The sequence below is a fragment of the Gossypium raimondii genome, chromosome 7 (genome assembly GCF_025698545.1).
Source record: "Gossypium raimondii isolate GPD5lz chromosome 7, ASM2569854v1, whole genome shotgun sequence".
NCBI lineage: Eukaryota > Viridiplantae > Streptophyta > Magnoliopsida > Malvales > Malvaceae > Gossypium > Gossypium raimondii.
Genome location: NC_068571.1, coordinates 40,295,511 through 40,314,380, shown reverse-complemented (window position 1 = coordinate 40,314,380; position 18,870 = coordinate 40,295,511). Strand labels below are relative to the sequence as shown.

Below are 18,870 nucleotides of genomic sequence, written 5' to 3'. Positions count from 1 at the left end.
GTTTAGGTGTTGGAACTTTTACAATAGCTCTACAACCCCAAACCTTCAAATAATTAAGGTTTGGTTTCCTTTTCTTCCATTGTTCATAGGGGGTTATTTTAGTTTCCTTATTAGGAACTCTATTCAATATGTGACAAGTTGTTAGAACAGCTTCTCCCCAAAAACCTTGTCCAAGACCTGAATATGATAACATTGAATTTATCATTTCAGTCAAGACTCTATTTTTCTTTCAGCTACACCATTTTGTTGTGGTGTGTAAGGGGCTGAAACTTAATGGACAATTCCAGTGAGTTCAAAATAACTTGGATTATAGTATTCTCCACCTCTATCCGATCTTAAGCACTTGATAAATGATTCACACTGAAGTTCAACTTCAGATTTATAAACTTTAAATTTATCAAGCGCTTCATCTTTTGAATGCAATAAATATACATAACAATATCTAGAACAATCATCAATAAAAGTAACAAAATATTTCTTTCCACCTAATGTAGGAGTATTATGCAAGTCACATAAATCACTATGTATCAAATCAAGCAATTTGTTTTCCTTTTAACCTTAGGGAAAGGATTTCTTGTAATTTTAGTCAACATACAGTATTGCATTTTTCAATATTATTATTAAAACATGAATTAAATCTAATTTATACATGTCATTCAATTTTCTATAATTCAAATGACCTAATCTATAATGCCACAAACAAAATGATTCAACCATATAAGCGAAAATAGTATTTTATTCTTATTAATAATATTAAGTTTGAACATGCTTTCATACATATACCCTTTTCCCACAAAATTCCTCCTTAGACAAAATAAACTTATCTCGCCTCAAAAACAAGTTTGAAACCAAACTTATTCAATGAGACTCCAGACACTAAATTTTTCCTAACTTCGGTACATAATATACATCATTTAAGGTTAAAACCTTTCCGTAAGTGAATTGTAGTTCAATGACCCTTTGCCTTTAATTGTTGCGGTGGAAGAATTTCCCATGTACAAGACATTGTCATTTTCACATTGTGTGAACTTTGTGAACATGCTTTTGTCTTTGCACACATGTTTGGTTGCTCCGGTATCAATCCACCATGTATTATCATCTTGTGCCATATTAATTTCAGATATCATTGCAACGAACTTTTCGTTATTATCAGCCTTAGAAGATGATTTCTTCTTTAAAAATCGACATTCATTCTTGAAATGTCCCGGCTTTCCACAATGATAGCATGATCCCTTTTGTTTCTTTTTGAACTTAGGTGCTCTATCAGCCTGATTGAACTTTCTTTTGAATGGTTTAGTAGTCTGTACTTCCTCCGTAACATGTACTTTGGCATTTTCAAAATTTAGGTTCTGATCTTGTTTTCGATACTCTTCTTCAATACGAAGATGATTTGCCAAAGCCTCAAGAGATATTTCCTCTTTCTTATGTTTTAGACTTCTTTTAAAGTCTTTCCAAGATGGAGGAAGTTTGTCTATTATAGAGGATACCACAATCATTCCATCCATTTTCATATCATATTGCTTAAATTGATTCAGCATCTTTTCAATATCACGAAATTGTTCCATAACAGAACGACCATCAACCATTTGATAATTATTGAAACAACTGACAAGAAATTTCTTACTTGTAATGACTTGGTCATGTATCTTGCCTCCAATTTGTCCCATAATTCTTTAGCGGTGACGTCGTTTTGGTAGGTGTCGAACAAACCATCAGATAAACCATTCAATATGTGGCCCATGCACATGTAATCAACATTGTCCCATTTTGTCTTTCTCGGGTTGCGAAAGAATGATTCGTTTTCATTCTCTTCGGTCTTGCAAGATCAAAACATAAGCAATCTTCAAAGTTGATAACAAAAAGTGCATCTTTTTCTGCCATCGTCGAAAATTGCCACTATCAAAACGATCAAGTTTAACAAAGTTGGAAGCCAACTCCCTTAGTGTTCCACTTTCATGTGTTGTGGTAGTCATCATGAAATATAACCTTAAAATTGTTATTACAAAACTCCGGTAAGGAAAATCTCGAACACACGATCGGAACTCGAAAAGAAAAAGAAGAAATAATATTAGAATTTGTTGATCTATTTCCAAATGAAAACCCATTCCTATTTATAGGAATTTTCTTCTCTCTTCATAGAGACATCTTTCAATAGGTGTCTTTATGAATAAATATATAATAATAATTATTCATTTAATTTTGTAACTATTCAAATAATATTTTTTGAATAATTATAATTCTTTTTTAAAAAATCAAATGATATAACTTTTGACCAATGACCAAAAGATTTATCTTTTGATTAATTACACCCATTCATTTATAGTTATTGGGATACTATAAATATTTGAAAATGTTCCAACAGTAGTTACCCTTCGCTTACCTGGAGAAGCATCTTGAGCGCCAGAGGATTAATAGAAAAGGGAGTTGGTTGGCGAATTGGTATTGGGGATAAGGTCAATGTATGGAATGACTCGTGGATTCCTGGCTCTGGAAATGGAATAATACAGTGTCAGCATATAGACATCAAATTTACTAATGTTGCGCAGTTGATCAATTTAGACTCCTGTATCTGGATTGAAGGACGAGTTTGGTCCGTTCTTGAGACTGACCAGGCTGATAAAGTTCTCACTATTCCACTTGCTCAAACGAGGCCTCCAGATAACTATTCATTCACACAATTTCAATCTAAATTTTTAATAATTTATATAGTTTTAAAAGTCACTTATGAGCTGAAAATATTATATATATATATATATATCTCTGACAATGTATACTTTTTTTTATTTCACAAACAATTACAAACAACTTAATCAACCCCTGACAATGTGCCAAATATTTACCTTATAAATTATAAATATAATTTTTTTTAAAATATCGATAAAATTAAGACAATATGCTTGATATGTACAAATACAAGAATAAAAATGATACGGCCGTTACTACCGTATCCATAATGGTTTTAGAATTGCGTTTATGGGAACCAGACAAAGAATTAAGGTTTTAAAATTAGGGTAAAAAGGCTGTGTTGGCATCCAAGAGGGAACAAAATTCCTGAGTTTGTCCCAAAGAACTTTCATCTCTCATTCTTATTCCATCTCATTCTGGGTTTTGAGAATCTCTACTCAATCCATTACCACTTCTTAGCTTCCCACCCACCATACTCAAAAACATTAAAAAAAAAAAACACCTCAAGGAATAAAAATGTATATATATATATAAAGCACATGATTACAAGAAAACAAAATATTTATTTGGACTAACAAAGCCGATACAATGGTGTGCCTAGTTCCTTGCATCTCAACAATATCTGCCAGATTCAACAAGAAGCTCCAACAGTAAACTACAAACCAAAATGCCTACCCTGGATTAAGCAGAATTGGACCCTAAATCACATTTTAGTATCTTTCACCAAACCGAAAGAAGACTGCACCTGTTCCGGTGTTATGGTCAACAGCATACTCAGCTCTCACTAGACCTAGCTTCACACCAACCCCATATGATGAACCGTGACCCATTCGCCTGTACACCTCTGTTGGGTTCCCCTTCACATCTTTTGAACTTCCTAGATCATTTCCATGCTCTGCAAATGCATAAACATGTGTATTTCTCACTGGTATCCTAATCTCGGCTCCGAGCTGCAGGTAACATCAGAAAATAGATTTGAGATCAATTTTAGTCACTTCATCTGATGTAAACACAGGTTCAATTTATTGTTAACTAACTCTACAGTTTTTATCATCTTTTCACCAGAAATACAACATAAACTATTACATCAAAAGATAAGAAAGAAAACAGGTATTTCCTATCATTCTTACCTCAAGAATGTTTCTTGCTGCACCTAACTCACCCATATTATAACCTCTCACAGAATAGGGGCCTCCAAGGGTAAAAGCATCATAACTTGGAAGGTCACCAACACAACCTCCGTAATGTCCATGAAGGACTAGAACAGGTGGCGGAGGCTTACCAGCACCTTCTTCCACTTGTCTAAGTTGGAGAAATCGTGTGAGTGTTAGTTGATGGCGGTTAAAGAATGGAAACTTGCTGCCAATCCCAAGTCCTTGGTCCACCTGCATTGGATAAATAAATGCAAGCAATTAGCTCGGAAGCAAATTTTCAAGCATAGATTTATTAATAAACCACCATGTAACTAAAAGCAGGAAATAGTTTACAGTAATAGGAACCCTCATTAGTGCGCTTAAACTTATGTATTTGAACTATTTCAACAACACAGGAAACAAGATATTTTAATATCCAACAGCAAGAAAATAATGAGGCTACTACTCTGAATCTGATACATCTAATCATGTTTATTTCATAAGGCTAAAATGTTAGAAGGATAATTAGAATGTCTTTGGTATCTGTAGGAATAAATCTGATATGTTAAGGCCCATTACAATCATGTTCCAAGCAAATTATACTACCAATGCTTTCACCTCATTCCTGACATTGAACAGTATTAGCAAACACAAACTATCCTGGTTCAGTCAAAAGATTCACAATGCAAATTTATGGGCTAACCTGGAACACATTCCTCTCACCAACTATAGCACCATTTAGAAACTTGGTATTATCACGGGTGATATTGGCCTGTAGAAATGCCATGCGATCAACGCCAGTACCACTGAGAGTGGTTGGAGGACCATCTGCACTGATGCCTCCACTTGGTAGCACTCTTTGACCATTTGCAGAGATATGACTGCTTTCATCACGTGTTGTTATCTCTTCCATCACGAGTCCATAAGTGAATTTACTTTGACGGGTAAAATTCTGCTAGAAACATATTGATCACAATTGATTCTACGGTACATAAAGTCCAAAAGTCATTTGAGGAACTTTTCTAAATATAGCAGATTACCTCTGTAATGTTAGCTTTAACACCAGCTCGGTCAACCCATATTGGTGGGACTTCATCAACTCCTGGTCCACCAGTGAAAACTGGGCTCAATTTCCGGCTGTTGAAGCAGCTTGCACGAAAAGTTCGGTTGCGTGGATTATAAACACCATCTAAATATGGATGTACATATTCTAGCTTGAAGGCAAGATCATCCTAGATAAAAGAATATCATGAATACCATAGGATGAATATTTTACACTAATCACTAGAGGGAAAAGCCACTGCAAGAACTATGAGAGAGAGAGAGAGACAGAGAGACAGGGAGGGAGGGAGGGAGGGAGGGAGGGATGCATTTTTAGGAAAAATTACCTGTGGATTCAAATAGTTACTGGTGGTCAGTGAACCAAGAATAGATCTGTTAAGCCCTTTGAGATTTCGATGCTCAAAAGAGACAGTTCCACCAGGTTGAAATGAAGCCTGAACAGAAAACATAGCACAATATGCAACCGTATAAATCACAATTTTTACATTTACCGTACAAACTCTCATAATCTACAAGCAAAATGGCAAGGTGGAATACATATAACTAGATTTACATACCAATGTGGGACGTCCCCCGCGTCCAGGTACAATATTCCACTCCGTACTAACTTCAGCTGATTTTTGATCCAGCTCTTTGAGCTTTATCTCAACAACTATGCCTCCCTCGTTCTTTTCATCAGGTCGTGGATTCACTTCAATATTTGAAAATAAAGCCAGTGAATTTATGTTCCTCAGGGCTTGTTTCCCAGCTTCAATATTAAAAACATTGCCTTGTCGAAGCTGTAAGTCAAAAGCATACATAATTCAACTATTAATCATCATCAATACTGAAACATGTTACATAAATCAGCAACCAAAAAATATAAATATGAGGAGAAGCCGAATAGATAGGCATAATTAGCAACTTTACAGTTAAAGGTATAAACTAACAATCAGTAGGTCATTGGAGAAGGAAACCAAATATAAAATTCAACAAACAATAATTGTTACTTGTTGAATTGAAGAAATAAAATATATTTTATCAGCGAACCCCTATCACATGAGAGTTTATACAAAAGCAGCAAAGTCAGTTCTTTGCTTGAACTTCAGACAAAAGTTCTCTCTTCTACACTAGATCTGATTTTTCATGCTCAGCTTACCATCAAGTAACCTTGTCTCATTGTTACTGCTATTTCTGAATATAGAAAACAATAGAAAATATGCTTCAAGAATTTCACAACTGAACCAAAGATCAAATCCTAAGCTAACTAGCATTTAAGAATCCATAACATCGAAAATCAAAATCCACAATGTGGTTCTTTGTCTATCAAGTTAACTTAATTGAGTGAACAAAGCCCCTGGTGTGATAGCGGAAATGAAGTCCTGGTTAAACATCAGGTCCTGGATTTGATCACTGGACACCTCCTAACCCTACCCCTCTCCCTCCATTTCAGAATGTAGAAAACAATCAAATATATGCTTCAAGAATTTTACAATTGAACCAAAGATCAAATCCTCCCCTAACTAGCATTAAAGGTAAAAGAGTAATATATATATATATATATATATATATATATATATATATATATATATCAGAATCCTCAAAAAAGTACCAGTAAGCATACTACGCAGAAAAAAATAGAACGTCGAAGAAAAAGGAAGAAACAGCCTTCAATAGTCTACCTGTCTAGGCAACTCTCTCCTGACAACAGGAAGCTGAGTATTCCCTTCAACAACATTCCCAAGTTTATCCTGGAACTGAATCACAAGCTGTGTAATATCCCCTTCCACTACCTCACAGACCACTTCCTTAGTATTCAAGTTACCAAAATTGACAACCTGAGCACAAGCATACCCTTCATCATGGTACCATTTCTGAACCCTATCCCTTATCTTTTGCAACAACCTAGCACTCACTTTCCCTTGCTCCCTCAACATCTGAAGCACTTCCCTATGCACTTGCATTGGCAACAAACAAGGCCTAGCTCTTTCAATCCTCCTCTTATAATCCTTCTCTTGGTTCTTGTAGTACTCCAATTTCTCCTTATCTGTCATATCAGGATCCATTTCAATAGGCTTGGATTGCGCCATTAGCCCCACATTTATACACCTAAACCTATCAGCTGATTGCCAAGTACTTTCTGTGAAGGAAATGGTTAATGCCAAAGTTCCATCTGGGTTAGTTTTGCCTTCCATATCAACTTTCTCAAACATTCCACATGTGGCTAAAGTTTCAAGCTCTTTCTGCAACTGGGTTTTGGTGTAGAACCCTCCTGGTCTCAACGAAACCATTTCAAAGAATGAGTCTTCGGTTCCTACGGTGGTCCATCGCCGTCGGTCGAAGAATAAAATATCCGAAAGCTTGTACTTTTTGAACCCACTCAGCTTGTTCAGTTGAACTACTATGTTGGCTGGTAATCCGTGAGAATCCCATTCTTGATCTTGGTTGCTGTCGTCTGCAATTGCTGGCGAAGGTGAAAAGAGCTTCTCCCAGAAGTTGCCATCACCGCCGTTGGAACCACCACCACCACCTCCATTTCCTCCGCCACCGGAGAAGCCCCCGCCGTTGCCTCCAGGGAGGAGGATGGAAATGGGGGTGAAGGAGATGAGGAGAGCGGCGGCAGAAGCGGAGGCAAGAACGAGGGGCTTGGAGAGGGAGGGGAGGAAGGGAATGGGGCTTTGGGGTTTAGGGTTTGGGGAAGGGTGGTGGCATTTGATGGTGGTGGAGCGTGGGGAAGGGGGCAAATGCCGGCGGGTAGAGGAGGGAAGTAGGTGGGACGGGGCAGCCAAAGACTGCATATTTTGTTCTTCACGGGTTGGTTGCCTTAATGATGGCTTTCGGGGAGGGGATAAGGGAACACTGTAATTCTGATTTTTATTTGCGAAATTGGGCTTTTATGAGCCATGCTTTGACTTCAGCCCTTCTTATTAGGGATCATTTACTAACATATAGTTGAATTACATTCTTCAAAAAATCTTTCTATAAAATGTAAATCCACCATGAAATATCTTTCAATTGTCTTCCCACATTGCAAAGTTGATCAAACAACCCTTGTTTGTCCGAAGGCATACACAAATGTGCACTAAAGCGGCTAAAGAGGAGGCACAAACTTCATTCTTGCTATTTTTATTTTGGTTTAATTTATTGGCATGTGTAAAAGTTGTGGCCATTGGCAGAGGAATGCATCTCAGTTCATGAAATTATGTGGCAAATGTCGGATGTGGATGAAAAACATTGGAGACTAATATTGGAATCGTCTCTTTTATTTGGTTGAATTCTAAAATGAAAAATTAATTTCGAAATTTCAGAAATATAGATCTTGATGAACCCAAGCAATATTGAAGATCCTGATCGGTGCTCACCCACTCCCACAATCATCTCATGCATCGTAATGCTCATAAATCTTCAGGTGCTACTCTCCTTCCTACTGTTGATCAACTTCATCCAGGTATTCTTTTATTTTTAAGCTCATGCACATAACATCAATAACCTATATACCATTAGTCACGGATCGAGCCAGAACATGCGCATATTTTTTAGTTTAACATGGTTTTGTCTGCTCATTACCTGAATTCTCTAGAACTGTCAAAAGAGAAAAACAATACTGAAATTGTTATTGGTATAGTATATTTTTTATTGGATGATAGTTATTGGTGTGAAAAAGGTTGATTTGTTATACAGTGAAGGATGGTCAGAGATGGTCACCACCTTCTTGTGGGAGGAGTCAAGAGGTGCAGCACCATTCCAGAAAGTCAACAGTACTTTCAAAAGTCAAGGAGAAGGCTCGAAGATGGCGAAATAATTTCCGAAAAAAGAGGCATAACCATGGAGATACCAACTCCACTTCCTGTGCTGTTAGATTGGAAGAGGACGATGATAAATACCAAGATGAACATCCTGAATATCTTGGTGCCCCAAGTATGTTTACATATCATAATGTGTATTTTTTTCTCATATTTTATTTCTTTAATCACAAAAATCTAGTCTTTGATAATTGAAATGGATCACACTGTTAAAAGAATTTCTCTAAATTTAATTACATCAACAACTTTAAAAAAATTTATTCTCATCGCCAAATAAATAAATATATTTAATATGAGGTTCTAAGTTTTCCAATTCTGAATTTCGCAAAAGCAGAGTAAAAGTGGAATTTTTTTCATTTATTTTGCTTGCATGGCTTCCATATGGCCTTAAATTGGTCACTGAGTAATTTATTTTATATTAAAAAATGTAACATAATCCAATTCAACAAAATTCTTCTGATGCTTTATTGAATCAATAGAGTAGAAGAATATGTTGAAAGAGTAGAGGGAGTGAGAGGTTGCAGTTGTTAATCCCATCAGTGTTGATTTGCAGTGTATGAATCGGAGCTAGCACCTGAGGCATACAAAGAGCATGCCAAACAGAATCCGAGGGCGGTTCTAGTAATCTCAGAGAAACATGTTTTGACAAGCAGTCTGAAAGCTGTTTCTGAAGCTGATCATGTAACAGAGAAACATGCATCGAGAAGTGATGATGGGGCATTAAATCCCGGAGAGAACAAATGGGATAAAGGGGTATCAGTGAAAGAGTATATAATGCACAAATTAGAGCCAGGGGAAGATGAGAAGGCACTTTCTCAGGTAATATCTGATGCAATGCACCCTGCTGCTGATGCTGGTGTAATGGGCAAAATGAAAGTGGCTGTTAACTCTTTGTTGGGAAGAGAAGACCACCCACCCCAAGCTACAACCATTTCTCAAACTGGTAATTTCCCTTGAATCATAGCTATTCATTATGTTTGCAATTGCGATTAAATTAATTTGCAACTTGTTTCTATTTTTTGCAGTTATGGAGGAAGAGAATAAAGGAAGAATACTCCAAACCAATTGAATATGAAGCATCAACATGTAATCCAACCAGTTCAAAGCTCGTATGTAAGAGTCTTCACCCGCAGCAAGTGGTTTGAGTGTGATTTTTGTTTGGAAATTATGTAGTGTATTTGAAAGGGGAAGAAGATTTCCCCCCTTTTTTTTGAGTATAGGATAAGAGGTTCAGAGGTAGCAATAGTTACTGATGAGGATGTACATGCAGAAGGATCATCCATTATTTACATATTAAAGCAATTGTAAGGTTACGTTAATTGTATATGTAAATTATGGTTGTGCATTAGAAATTCAATCAACAAAATATATACAACTTATAAGAAATTCAATTTTAAATGAATACTAGATATGAGTATACATAATATTTTATATATATTTTTTTTGAAGATTAATCAATGCGAATTAAATATCGGATATGATTTTATACATAATTTTTTTTTTAAATTGAAAAATTCAAGTGTGAGGAATTTATAGGAATGATTTCATTTGTATAAGAGTTTTTAAAAAATCTAAAAATAAATACATTTGTTTGGGAAAATACATTGAGGCTTGTGGGATTGATGTGAGGGGTAGGGATAGCTATATTTTTGAGAGCGAACTCCAGGCGAATATGAAGCGCATGAATACAAGTTATGCCTTAGAATGAAAGACAATTCCAAATTGGCTTTGTCTACGAAAAGAAAGCTATAAGTAATGCAACTATGAATCTCATGTAGAGTTCAATCCTGGCTCAGGAAGAACGTTGGCGGCATGCTTAACACATGCAAGTTGGATGGTAAGTGGTGTTTTCAGTGGCAGAATGAATCAATTTTCTTTAATTCCAATATATATATTTTAAAACTTATTTTATTAAAAACAGTTATATTTTTTTACAAATATAATGAAATATTTTTATATTATTTATTTTTAATATATAAATTTCAAATAAACTAATTTTTCTGTTGGAAGCAACATTTACAGCGTGTTTGGTTCGCCGTGTTGGGTATGCGATTACGCCTCTATTACGCGCGCCCCACCCATTCCTGCGTTTGGTTCGTTGTAATGCCCTATTACGGGCTTATGCGGTCACGGACGTATACGTGATATTCTCTGCTTCCTGGCCGATTTGCATTCCCTTCCAAAAACCACGATTACCCTATTACGGAAGCATTCCCGAAAACCTTCTCTGTTTTTACCCTCGCCGAAATCGACCTCCAGCCTCTCCCTCTCCCTCCCTCCCAAAATCGCCGAAATCGACCTCCCAACATCAACAGAAGTTGTTTCTACAAAATCACCTCCACCCTCTCCCTCTCTCTCGAAATCGCCGCTCCTGTTTCACTCCATCGTCTCAGATCTCTGACCCAACTGTTTCGGCAAGTGGTTCTTCTCTTTTTTTCATCTCGGATTTTATTTTCTTCCTCATGATTTTCTTTTTTTATCATTTTATTTGTTTATTCCCACTGGTTATTCCCATCGGCCGAATGTTGTTTATTTTTAGAACTAATTTGCTTGTTCTGTCAACACGCTGCAGATTTGTGTTCTTCAAATGAAAATAAACCCCAAAGAAAACCTTTCCAATTCAATCAAGGTAAACATTGTCTTCCCTAATCCCTTTTATGTTTTTAATCTTGCTGATGAAAGATTCAACATTTGTAGAAATTGAATCATGCATTCACCTGTAACATGAGGTTTTAGAAAGTTTGATTCATCAAATTGAAACATGCAGTCACGTTTAATAATGATACGACATTTTTTTTTCATAAAACTAACTAGTTGAATTGAATCATGAATCTGCTCTCTAATGATGAAAGATTGCACTTCTGGTTTGAATTGAATCATGAATCCGAATCAGCAAACCAAACACGCTGTTAACATATTCATAAAATAAAACTTCATTTTATTTATGCAATTCTGGTTTGAATCCAACTTTTCATTATGAAAGCCTAGGATTGTTTTGAATTTAGATGGAAGATTGTTTTGAATCTGATCTGCAGTCTATTGTTCTGTTGAAGTTTGTCTTATTTAGATGAGGGTGAAGTTTGTCTTATTTAGATGATTCTGATCTGCAGTCTAATGTGATTTCTTAGGTTAAATATATGTATGTTGTTTAACATGGCTTGCATTTGGATGTGTTCTTACTTAGATTTGAATGTGTTCTGTTTTGACATGGCTTGCAGTCTAATGTGATTTCTTAGGTCAAATTTTCTTATTTAAATTTGAATGTGTTCTGTTTTGACGTTGCCAATATGAAACATCAGATCATCATGTTTTGTCATCCAGCTTTAATTCTAGTTTATTCTTGTGCTTTTCCTTTGCTGCATGGAACTGCAAGGTTTCAATCCCATAAATTGAGAAAATAAATCTGTGACTTGATATTAGAAAGTTGTTTTTGTGTTTGTCATGAGATAATTTAGATTACATAGACATGTACTGTGTTTGATAAATCTGTGTAGGCACTTTGACTGAGCAAAAATGTTGATGGATTTATTTTCTCTATCTATAGGAAATAAAGCTCTCTGTAGCAAAAATGTTTTCTTTTGTGAACCATGTTGTACAAGTTTTATCTTATTGCATTATTTGACTAAATACGTGCAGGTATGAGCCATTATCATTTGTATTAGGCAAGGAGTACTTTCTTCACGGCTACGGTCCAATATATGCTCTTTCAGCTGATGTTGTTGCAAGTTTGGTTCCTCTAAGAAGCGACAGGTACTATTAAATCCATAGTTATCTGTTAAATCAATTCCCTCTGTTCTTTAAGTGTCTTGTTTGCGTTTTGTCTATATTTGGGTCGTAGATCTTGACTTGCTGACAATGTTGGTTTTGTATCTTCCGCAACTGTTTCGGCAAGAGATTATTAAAATGTTTCTTTGTTATTGAAATTTGGATTTTGAGCTACTTTTCTTTTTCTTCTGTTTTGTGGTTTTACTGAGTTTGCAGTGGTTGATTTCTCTTTTGTTAGCTCTGATTGATTTCTCTTTTGCAGCGGCTGACAATGCCTTTTTAATGTTGTTTATGGTGATTGTTTTTGCTTTTACATCTACTCGTGTTTGTGCAAAGTACTATGTGAAGTGTATATGTTGGTGGTTTTAATCAAATAAGTTGGTTCTTTCACATGCCATATTCAATATCTTGAATGAGATTCTTCAAATGATATGGGAGACTGCTTTGGGGAAATATATGAAGATTTAAGACAAAATTCAATTGCCGTGTCGTAGTTGATGCACGGCTTTCCTCTACATAACGGACTTTCAAAGTTAAACTATTTTATCTAGTTTTCATTTGGAGACCATGATATCTTTTTAAAATTATTTCAAAATATTTTTATACAATGTAATTTTAAAAATAACTTATTATTGTTATTTAAATACTCGCTCTATTATTATTATTTGAATAAGCTATTTTATCTAATGCATTTTGTCTATAATATTATCTTAATTGATATTATAAATAATTTAATTTTTATATTACTTAAAATTTATTAGTTGAGAAAATTTTAACAATATGATAAACAATCTAAATAAAGGGTAATTGTATTATTATAAAAAAATTTGTACAATATGATAAACAATACGATAAACAATCTAAATAAAGGGTAATTATAATATTATAGAAAATTTGTACAATATGATAAACAATATGATAAACCTTGTATACATTCGTAATTAATATTGTATTTAGTTAATTTCCAACGATTAAGAACACGCTCATAAATTGCGAATGTATTTAGTAGAGATAAAAATAGAAAGATTGAGCGTAAAAATAGAATAAAAAATCTCAAAAGAGGAAATACATTCATTTTAGATTAGTTGCTTGGATATCAACTATGAAGTCTGTTTTTGTGTTATGATCCATATCACAATGTTTCTACCTTCTTATTTATTACAAGTATAATTATAGTTTTAATTTCTATTTTGTACTTTGTAATGATTCTAAATTTGTATTGTTCATTTTTTTTATAGTGTGTTATTGCTTCCTCTTCTTCTTTGGATTGTTTGACTGCTTCCTCCGCCCCCAGTTGAGCGTCTTCTTTTCACACAATCATTGTAAGTTCTTTGGCAATTAAATTATTTAATTCTATTTTACTGTTATTGAAATTATGATTGGAGAAATGTGACCCTTTTACTGCGATTTGACAATATGGAACACATTAATATCTTGCAGTAATGGCTCGTCTGCCTTTAGTTGCACAAAGTATGGGGCGTAAAAGAATTGGTATTGCATTGACAATATGGTTCAAAATCTGTAGAATTGCGAGTTGGTTCTTACTTACATTGAGTGCCAGCCTTAGCCTACATAGTTATAGACCAAGGGTTAGGTCCTATGTTTTAGATTTTTATGCAAAATGGGATTATGTGAAAAGGCTTGTATATGCTAGTGATGAGACCTCTATTGAACAAGTTAGGATGAATAGATTTGCCTTTTTCAAACTATGTGAGATGTTACAAACGTTAGGGGGATTGAAGTCGTCAAGGCACATGCTTGTTGATGAGCAAGTTGCAATGTTTTTACATATCATTTCCCATCACCTTAAAAATCGAGTTATCAAGCATCACTTCAATAGGTCTGGGGAAACTGTTAGCAGATCATTTAGTTGGAACCCACATTCAAAAGCCAGAGCCAATTACAGCAGATTCTTTAGACACAAGGTGAAAATGGTTTAAGGTATTGGAATAAGTTTTATATATAGCTTGTACATAATTTAGTTGATTTAGATTTAAATTTAGTATCCTAACTTAAGGTTTTATAATATGTGATATGGAATTGCTTAGGTGCTCTTGATGGAACCCACATCAATATTAGGGTTTCAACAGTTGATAAACCTAGATATCGAACGTGAAAAGGTGGTATAGCAACAAATATGCTAGGTGTTTGTACACCTGAAATGCAATTTGTTTATGCTCTTCCTGGTTGGGAAGGTTCTGTTGCTGATGGATGAGTTCTTCGAGATGCCATTAGTAGGAGGCATGGACTAAAAGTTCCTCATGGTAAAGTGGATAGTTAGAGGACTTTGAATTATTCATTAAGATCAAACTTTTTTGGGGAATTAATAATTTTAAAAAAATTTATAGGTTGTTATTATCTAGTTGATGCTGGATACACAAATTGTGAGGGATTTCTTGCACCTCTTAGAAGACAACGATATCATTTGAATGACTGGCGTCAGGGTTATCAGCCAAGTACTCCGCAAGAATTTTTTAATATGAAACATGCCTCAGCACGTAATGTTATTGAAAGATGCTTTGGGTTATTAAAAATGAGATGGGGAATACTTAGGAGTCTATCATGCTATCCAGTAAGGGTGCACAATAGGATCATTATTGCATGTTGTTTGCTCCATAATTTTATTCGAACCCATATGAGTATTGATCCTATTGAAGCGGAGGTGGGAGAAGGATTACCTAGTAATGTGGTAGATGACGATGAACCGAATATCGTCAATATTCATCCATCGGATGCTTGGGCTACTTGGAGGATGGAACTAGCCAACCAAATGTTCGATGAATGGCAAGCATCTAGAAATTAGTTAGGTTTAGGGAGAAAATTAGTTTGAGTTAATTTGTTTATGTTATTTTATGTATCTAGTTTGTGAAACTTTGGTGGTGTTTTTGTGTTTTTTGTATTGTACTAAACTTGTTGAATTATAATTTGATTTCTTTTCATTCATCATGTGTTATAATTTTATCTGATGTTGAGTTTTTGATTCATGATATTGAACTCAATTTTAATTTTATAAAGTGTTCACCTTTTGATTCATGATATTAAATTTAAATTTAATTTTTTTTCTTAAGATAATTATGTCAGGTGTTTCAGAATCAAATGTTCCTTCCCAATCATCTCGAGGAACCAAAAGAAAATGGGTTCCAGAAGAAGATGCAGCATTGGTTTCCTGCATGGTGGACTTGCACAATGTTGGAACATTTAACGCTGATACGGGGTTCAAAGCCAGTTACTTAAACGAGTTGGAAAAAATGTTAGAAAAGGCTTTACCCAATGCAATGTTGAAGGCTAGACCTAATATCGAGCCAAGGATTAGGTTACTAAAAAGGGATTAGTCGATCGTGTATGACATGCTTAATGGCCAAAACAATAGCGGTTTTGGTTGGGACGACCATAGGCAGGTCGTTGTTGCTGAAGATGCGTTTTGGGACTCTTATTTAAAAGTAAGAATGAGTTCAAGTCTTTATTATCTTATTTTTACCAAACTTATAACTAATATGATTTCCTCATTTTTGTAGAGTCATAAAGAAGCCGGTCAGTTCAGACATCGTAGTTTCCCTTACTACGATTAACTTACTGCCATATACGCATAAGATCGAGCGACTGGGAAAGACGCTCAAACAACCGCTGACGTTCTTGAAGAAATAAATGCTGAGGATGTACCTACTGCAGATATTAATGAAGAAAGAAACGAATACTATGACTGCGATGCTAATGTCTCTTTGGATGACATGGATGTTTCTGCTACGGAGCCGCAACCAGACATAAACCAAGGGGGTTCCTCATCTTCAAAGAGGAAAAAAAAGAATTCTGATGCAACTAGTCATTTTTCTTCTTCAGTTAATGATGCTGCCACTTTATTGGCTGAAAACATGCGGGCCATTGGCGAACAAATCAGTAGGAGTATTGCCTCCAATGTGGTAGTTCACCAAAGGTCAGAAGAATATCAGAGCATCAAGAAAAAGCTACAAATTTATATCCAATCTTATGTGAAATGGAAGGTTTAACTGCGGATGAGCGGTTTTGAGCATTGAGTAAAATTTCAGATCATCCAACTCAAATGCTCGTTTTCTTTAGTTTACCTTCTGATGTACGGTTGGAATGAGTCAGAAAATTTCTTGCTGACCATTAAAAATTATGGTTTTGTTGATGACATTTTTGTAACTTTTTCTGTTTGTAATATTTGGGATGGTATGTCATTACAATGTTCTAACTTTTTGATGTGGCAAAACTGTATAACATATGGGTTGTGACATAGAATTTCATGAATCTCATTTAACCTTTTGTTAATATTCATTGTTATTATGTTTATGCAAAATATAATTCTAAAGTTATTTATTACTGCTAATATTTTTTTATTGTAGAATAATTAAATTATTTGTTACACAAATGATATTTTAGCACATTAAATATGTATTGCGTTTAATAATAATAAAGTAGATTATAAATTATATTTAATAATAATTATTTAAATTATATTTTATAGTATTATATATTATGATTTTAGTAAATTCATATAAGAATAAGAATTTTATTAGATTATATATTATTATTAAATTATATTTAATAATAATTATTCTAAATTATATTTTATAGTATTATATATTATGATTTTATTAGTAAATTCATATAAGAATATTTATTAACAATTTTATTAAATTATATATTTTATTAAATTATATTTAATAACAATTATGTTAAAATATGATTAAATTATTTATTATTTATATTAATAATCTTATTAAAATTTAATAACAATAACAATAATCATCTACCTTAAAAAAATTCTGCTAAGGGTATTCTAATCATTTTAGCTTTTTTCCTTATGTTATTACACCTCTATTCTATTCAACCAAACACAAGAATATCATTACGTCTCTATTCCATTACATTCAACCAAACAAAAGAATTACTTATTACGACTCTATTTCATTATGCTTCTATTCCATTACGCTTCTATTCCATTACAGCGAACCAAACGTGATCTTAGTGTCAACGGGAGGAAAAGAAGTGTGAATTAAGGCGGTTGTGAAGAGATTAATTCAGCCATTGCGAAATTCTGGTGGGGGTAGGGTGAAGAGGATAAGAAATTCATTGCCTGAGTTGGGTTGAATTAACAAGAAGGAAAGAGATGGGATTCAAGGATCTCTTGGTGTTTAATAAGGCCTTGTTGGAGGGTTTTGAATAATAAAGAGGGTTTTTGGGTTAGAATTTTGAAGAGAATTTGTTTTCCAAAATGTTCTTTTATGGAAGATGAAAAAGGGAGGGAAGGGGGGGGGGGAGCATCTTGGGCTTGGGTGGGAGAGATATTTTGAAAGAAAATGTGCAATGGCGAAGGGGATAGAGTTTTAATTTGGGAAGACAGGTGGGTACAGGGTGGTAAATTGGAAAATGGGTAGAAGGCAGTGAAAGTGTGTGAGAAGAATGGAAGTTGGATAGCATTAAAGGTGAGGGTGAGGGTGATTGGAGAATTTGGGCGAGAGTTAAAGAGATTAGAGCAAGAATGTGGAATGTGGATGGATCAAAAGATGAGGTGCAGATGGTGTAAGGAGTATGGATTGATTGCCCCCATCCTCCTTGGTAATGCCTTCACTACTACCTTTTGTTATTGGAGTCTTGATTTGTTGAATATTGTCATTTACTAAGAATAGCTTTGGGTTTGACTTTGACACATTTCAACAACAATTTCTCCAACAATAACTACCTCTTTTTGAGTCAGTTACGGCTGTCTCTGATTTCCCAACTTCATCAAATCTTTGATCCAATGAATCTGTCCTTTTTTTTATTTATTTTTAACCTTATTTTTCTCACTAAAATGGAAGAAATATGATGTGTTGGTGTTGTGAAGAAAATATTAGCGTCACAATAAGGAACCAAAAAAATCCAAAATCCCTGAGTCATTTGCAGTAAGTGACCGTTAGCCCATAACTTCTTAACGGACGGTCGTTGAAAAATGTATTTCCCCCGTAACTACTTATTAACTGACTGATGACCTCCAATTTTCCCGCTTTCCAAAACAAGGCCTCCATTCCCCCTTTTTCTCTTTCCCCCCCTTTTTTTTCTTTTATATGTCTGCCATTGCCATTCTTTTGTTTAACCATTGCTAGTTTTCGTGAGTATTGAGATTTGAGAGTGTTAGAGAAGAGAAAAAAGGGAGGTTATTTCTTTGTTTTCAACAATGGAGGACTGTGGCAACATATTTGAGAAACAAGTAATTGGGGTAAGCAAAACCAAAGTAGGGGGGAAACCACCCACCAGGCTACAAAAGCACGCCCCAGAATCTCTTAAGCTTGATCAAATGAAAGCTGCCGAAGCTCCAATTCCCATTCCGCTACTCACACCCCTCGCTTCATCGCCTATTTCGTTCCCCGAGACAGATGGTTTCATGTTTCCGATGCCAAACAACATGAATGCTCCAACACCAACAACATTTGGGTGGAAACCAC

The 18,870-nt window shown here is 34.8% G+C and overlaps 1 protein-coding gene across 1 annotated transcript; it reads right to left on the bottom strand.

Moving 5' to 3' along the window:
* Window positions 1-3,193: 3,193 nt before the first annotated feature.
* LOC105791502 (protein TOC75-3, chloroplastic) lies at window positions 3,194-7,748 on the bottom strand. Its single transcript, XM_012619585.2, has 7 exons — window positions 6,542-7,748; window positions 5,438-5,659; window positions 5,207-5,314; window positions 4,859-5,050; window positions 4,522-4,770; window positions 3,816-4,070; window positions 3,194-3,635 (listed from the first exon to the last, which is right to left on the bottom strand). Exons 1-7 carry the CDS (start codon window positions 7,655-7,657, stop codon window positions 3,396-3,398), a joined length of 2,382 nt encoding a protein of 793 aa, XP_012475039.1. The 5' UTR covers window positions 7,658-7,748; the 3' UTR covers window positions 3,194-3,395.
* Between the last annotated feature and the right edge of the window lie 11,122 nt (window positions 7,749-18,870).

Coding starts and splice junctions, on each gene's coding strand:
- LOC105791502 (XM_012619585.2), bottom strand. CDS start 7,657: ATGCAGTCTTTGGCTGCCCCGTCCCACCTACTTCCCTCCTCTACCCGC. Junction 5,315..5,437: donor GCGGGGGACGTCCCACATTG/GTATGTAAATCT, acceptor TTTTCTGTTCAG/GCTTCATTTCAACCTGGTGG. Junction 5,051..5,206: donor GTAACTATTTGAATCCACAG/GTAATTTTTCCT, acceptor TCTTTTATCTAG/GATGATCTTGCCTTCAAGCT.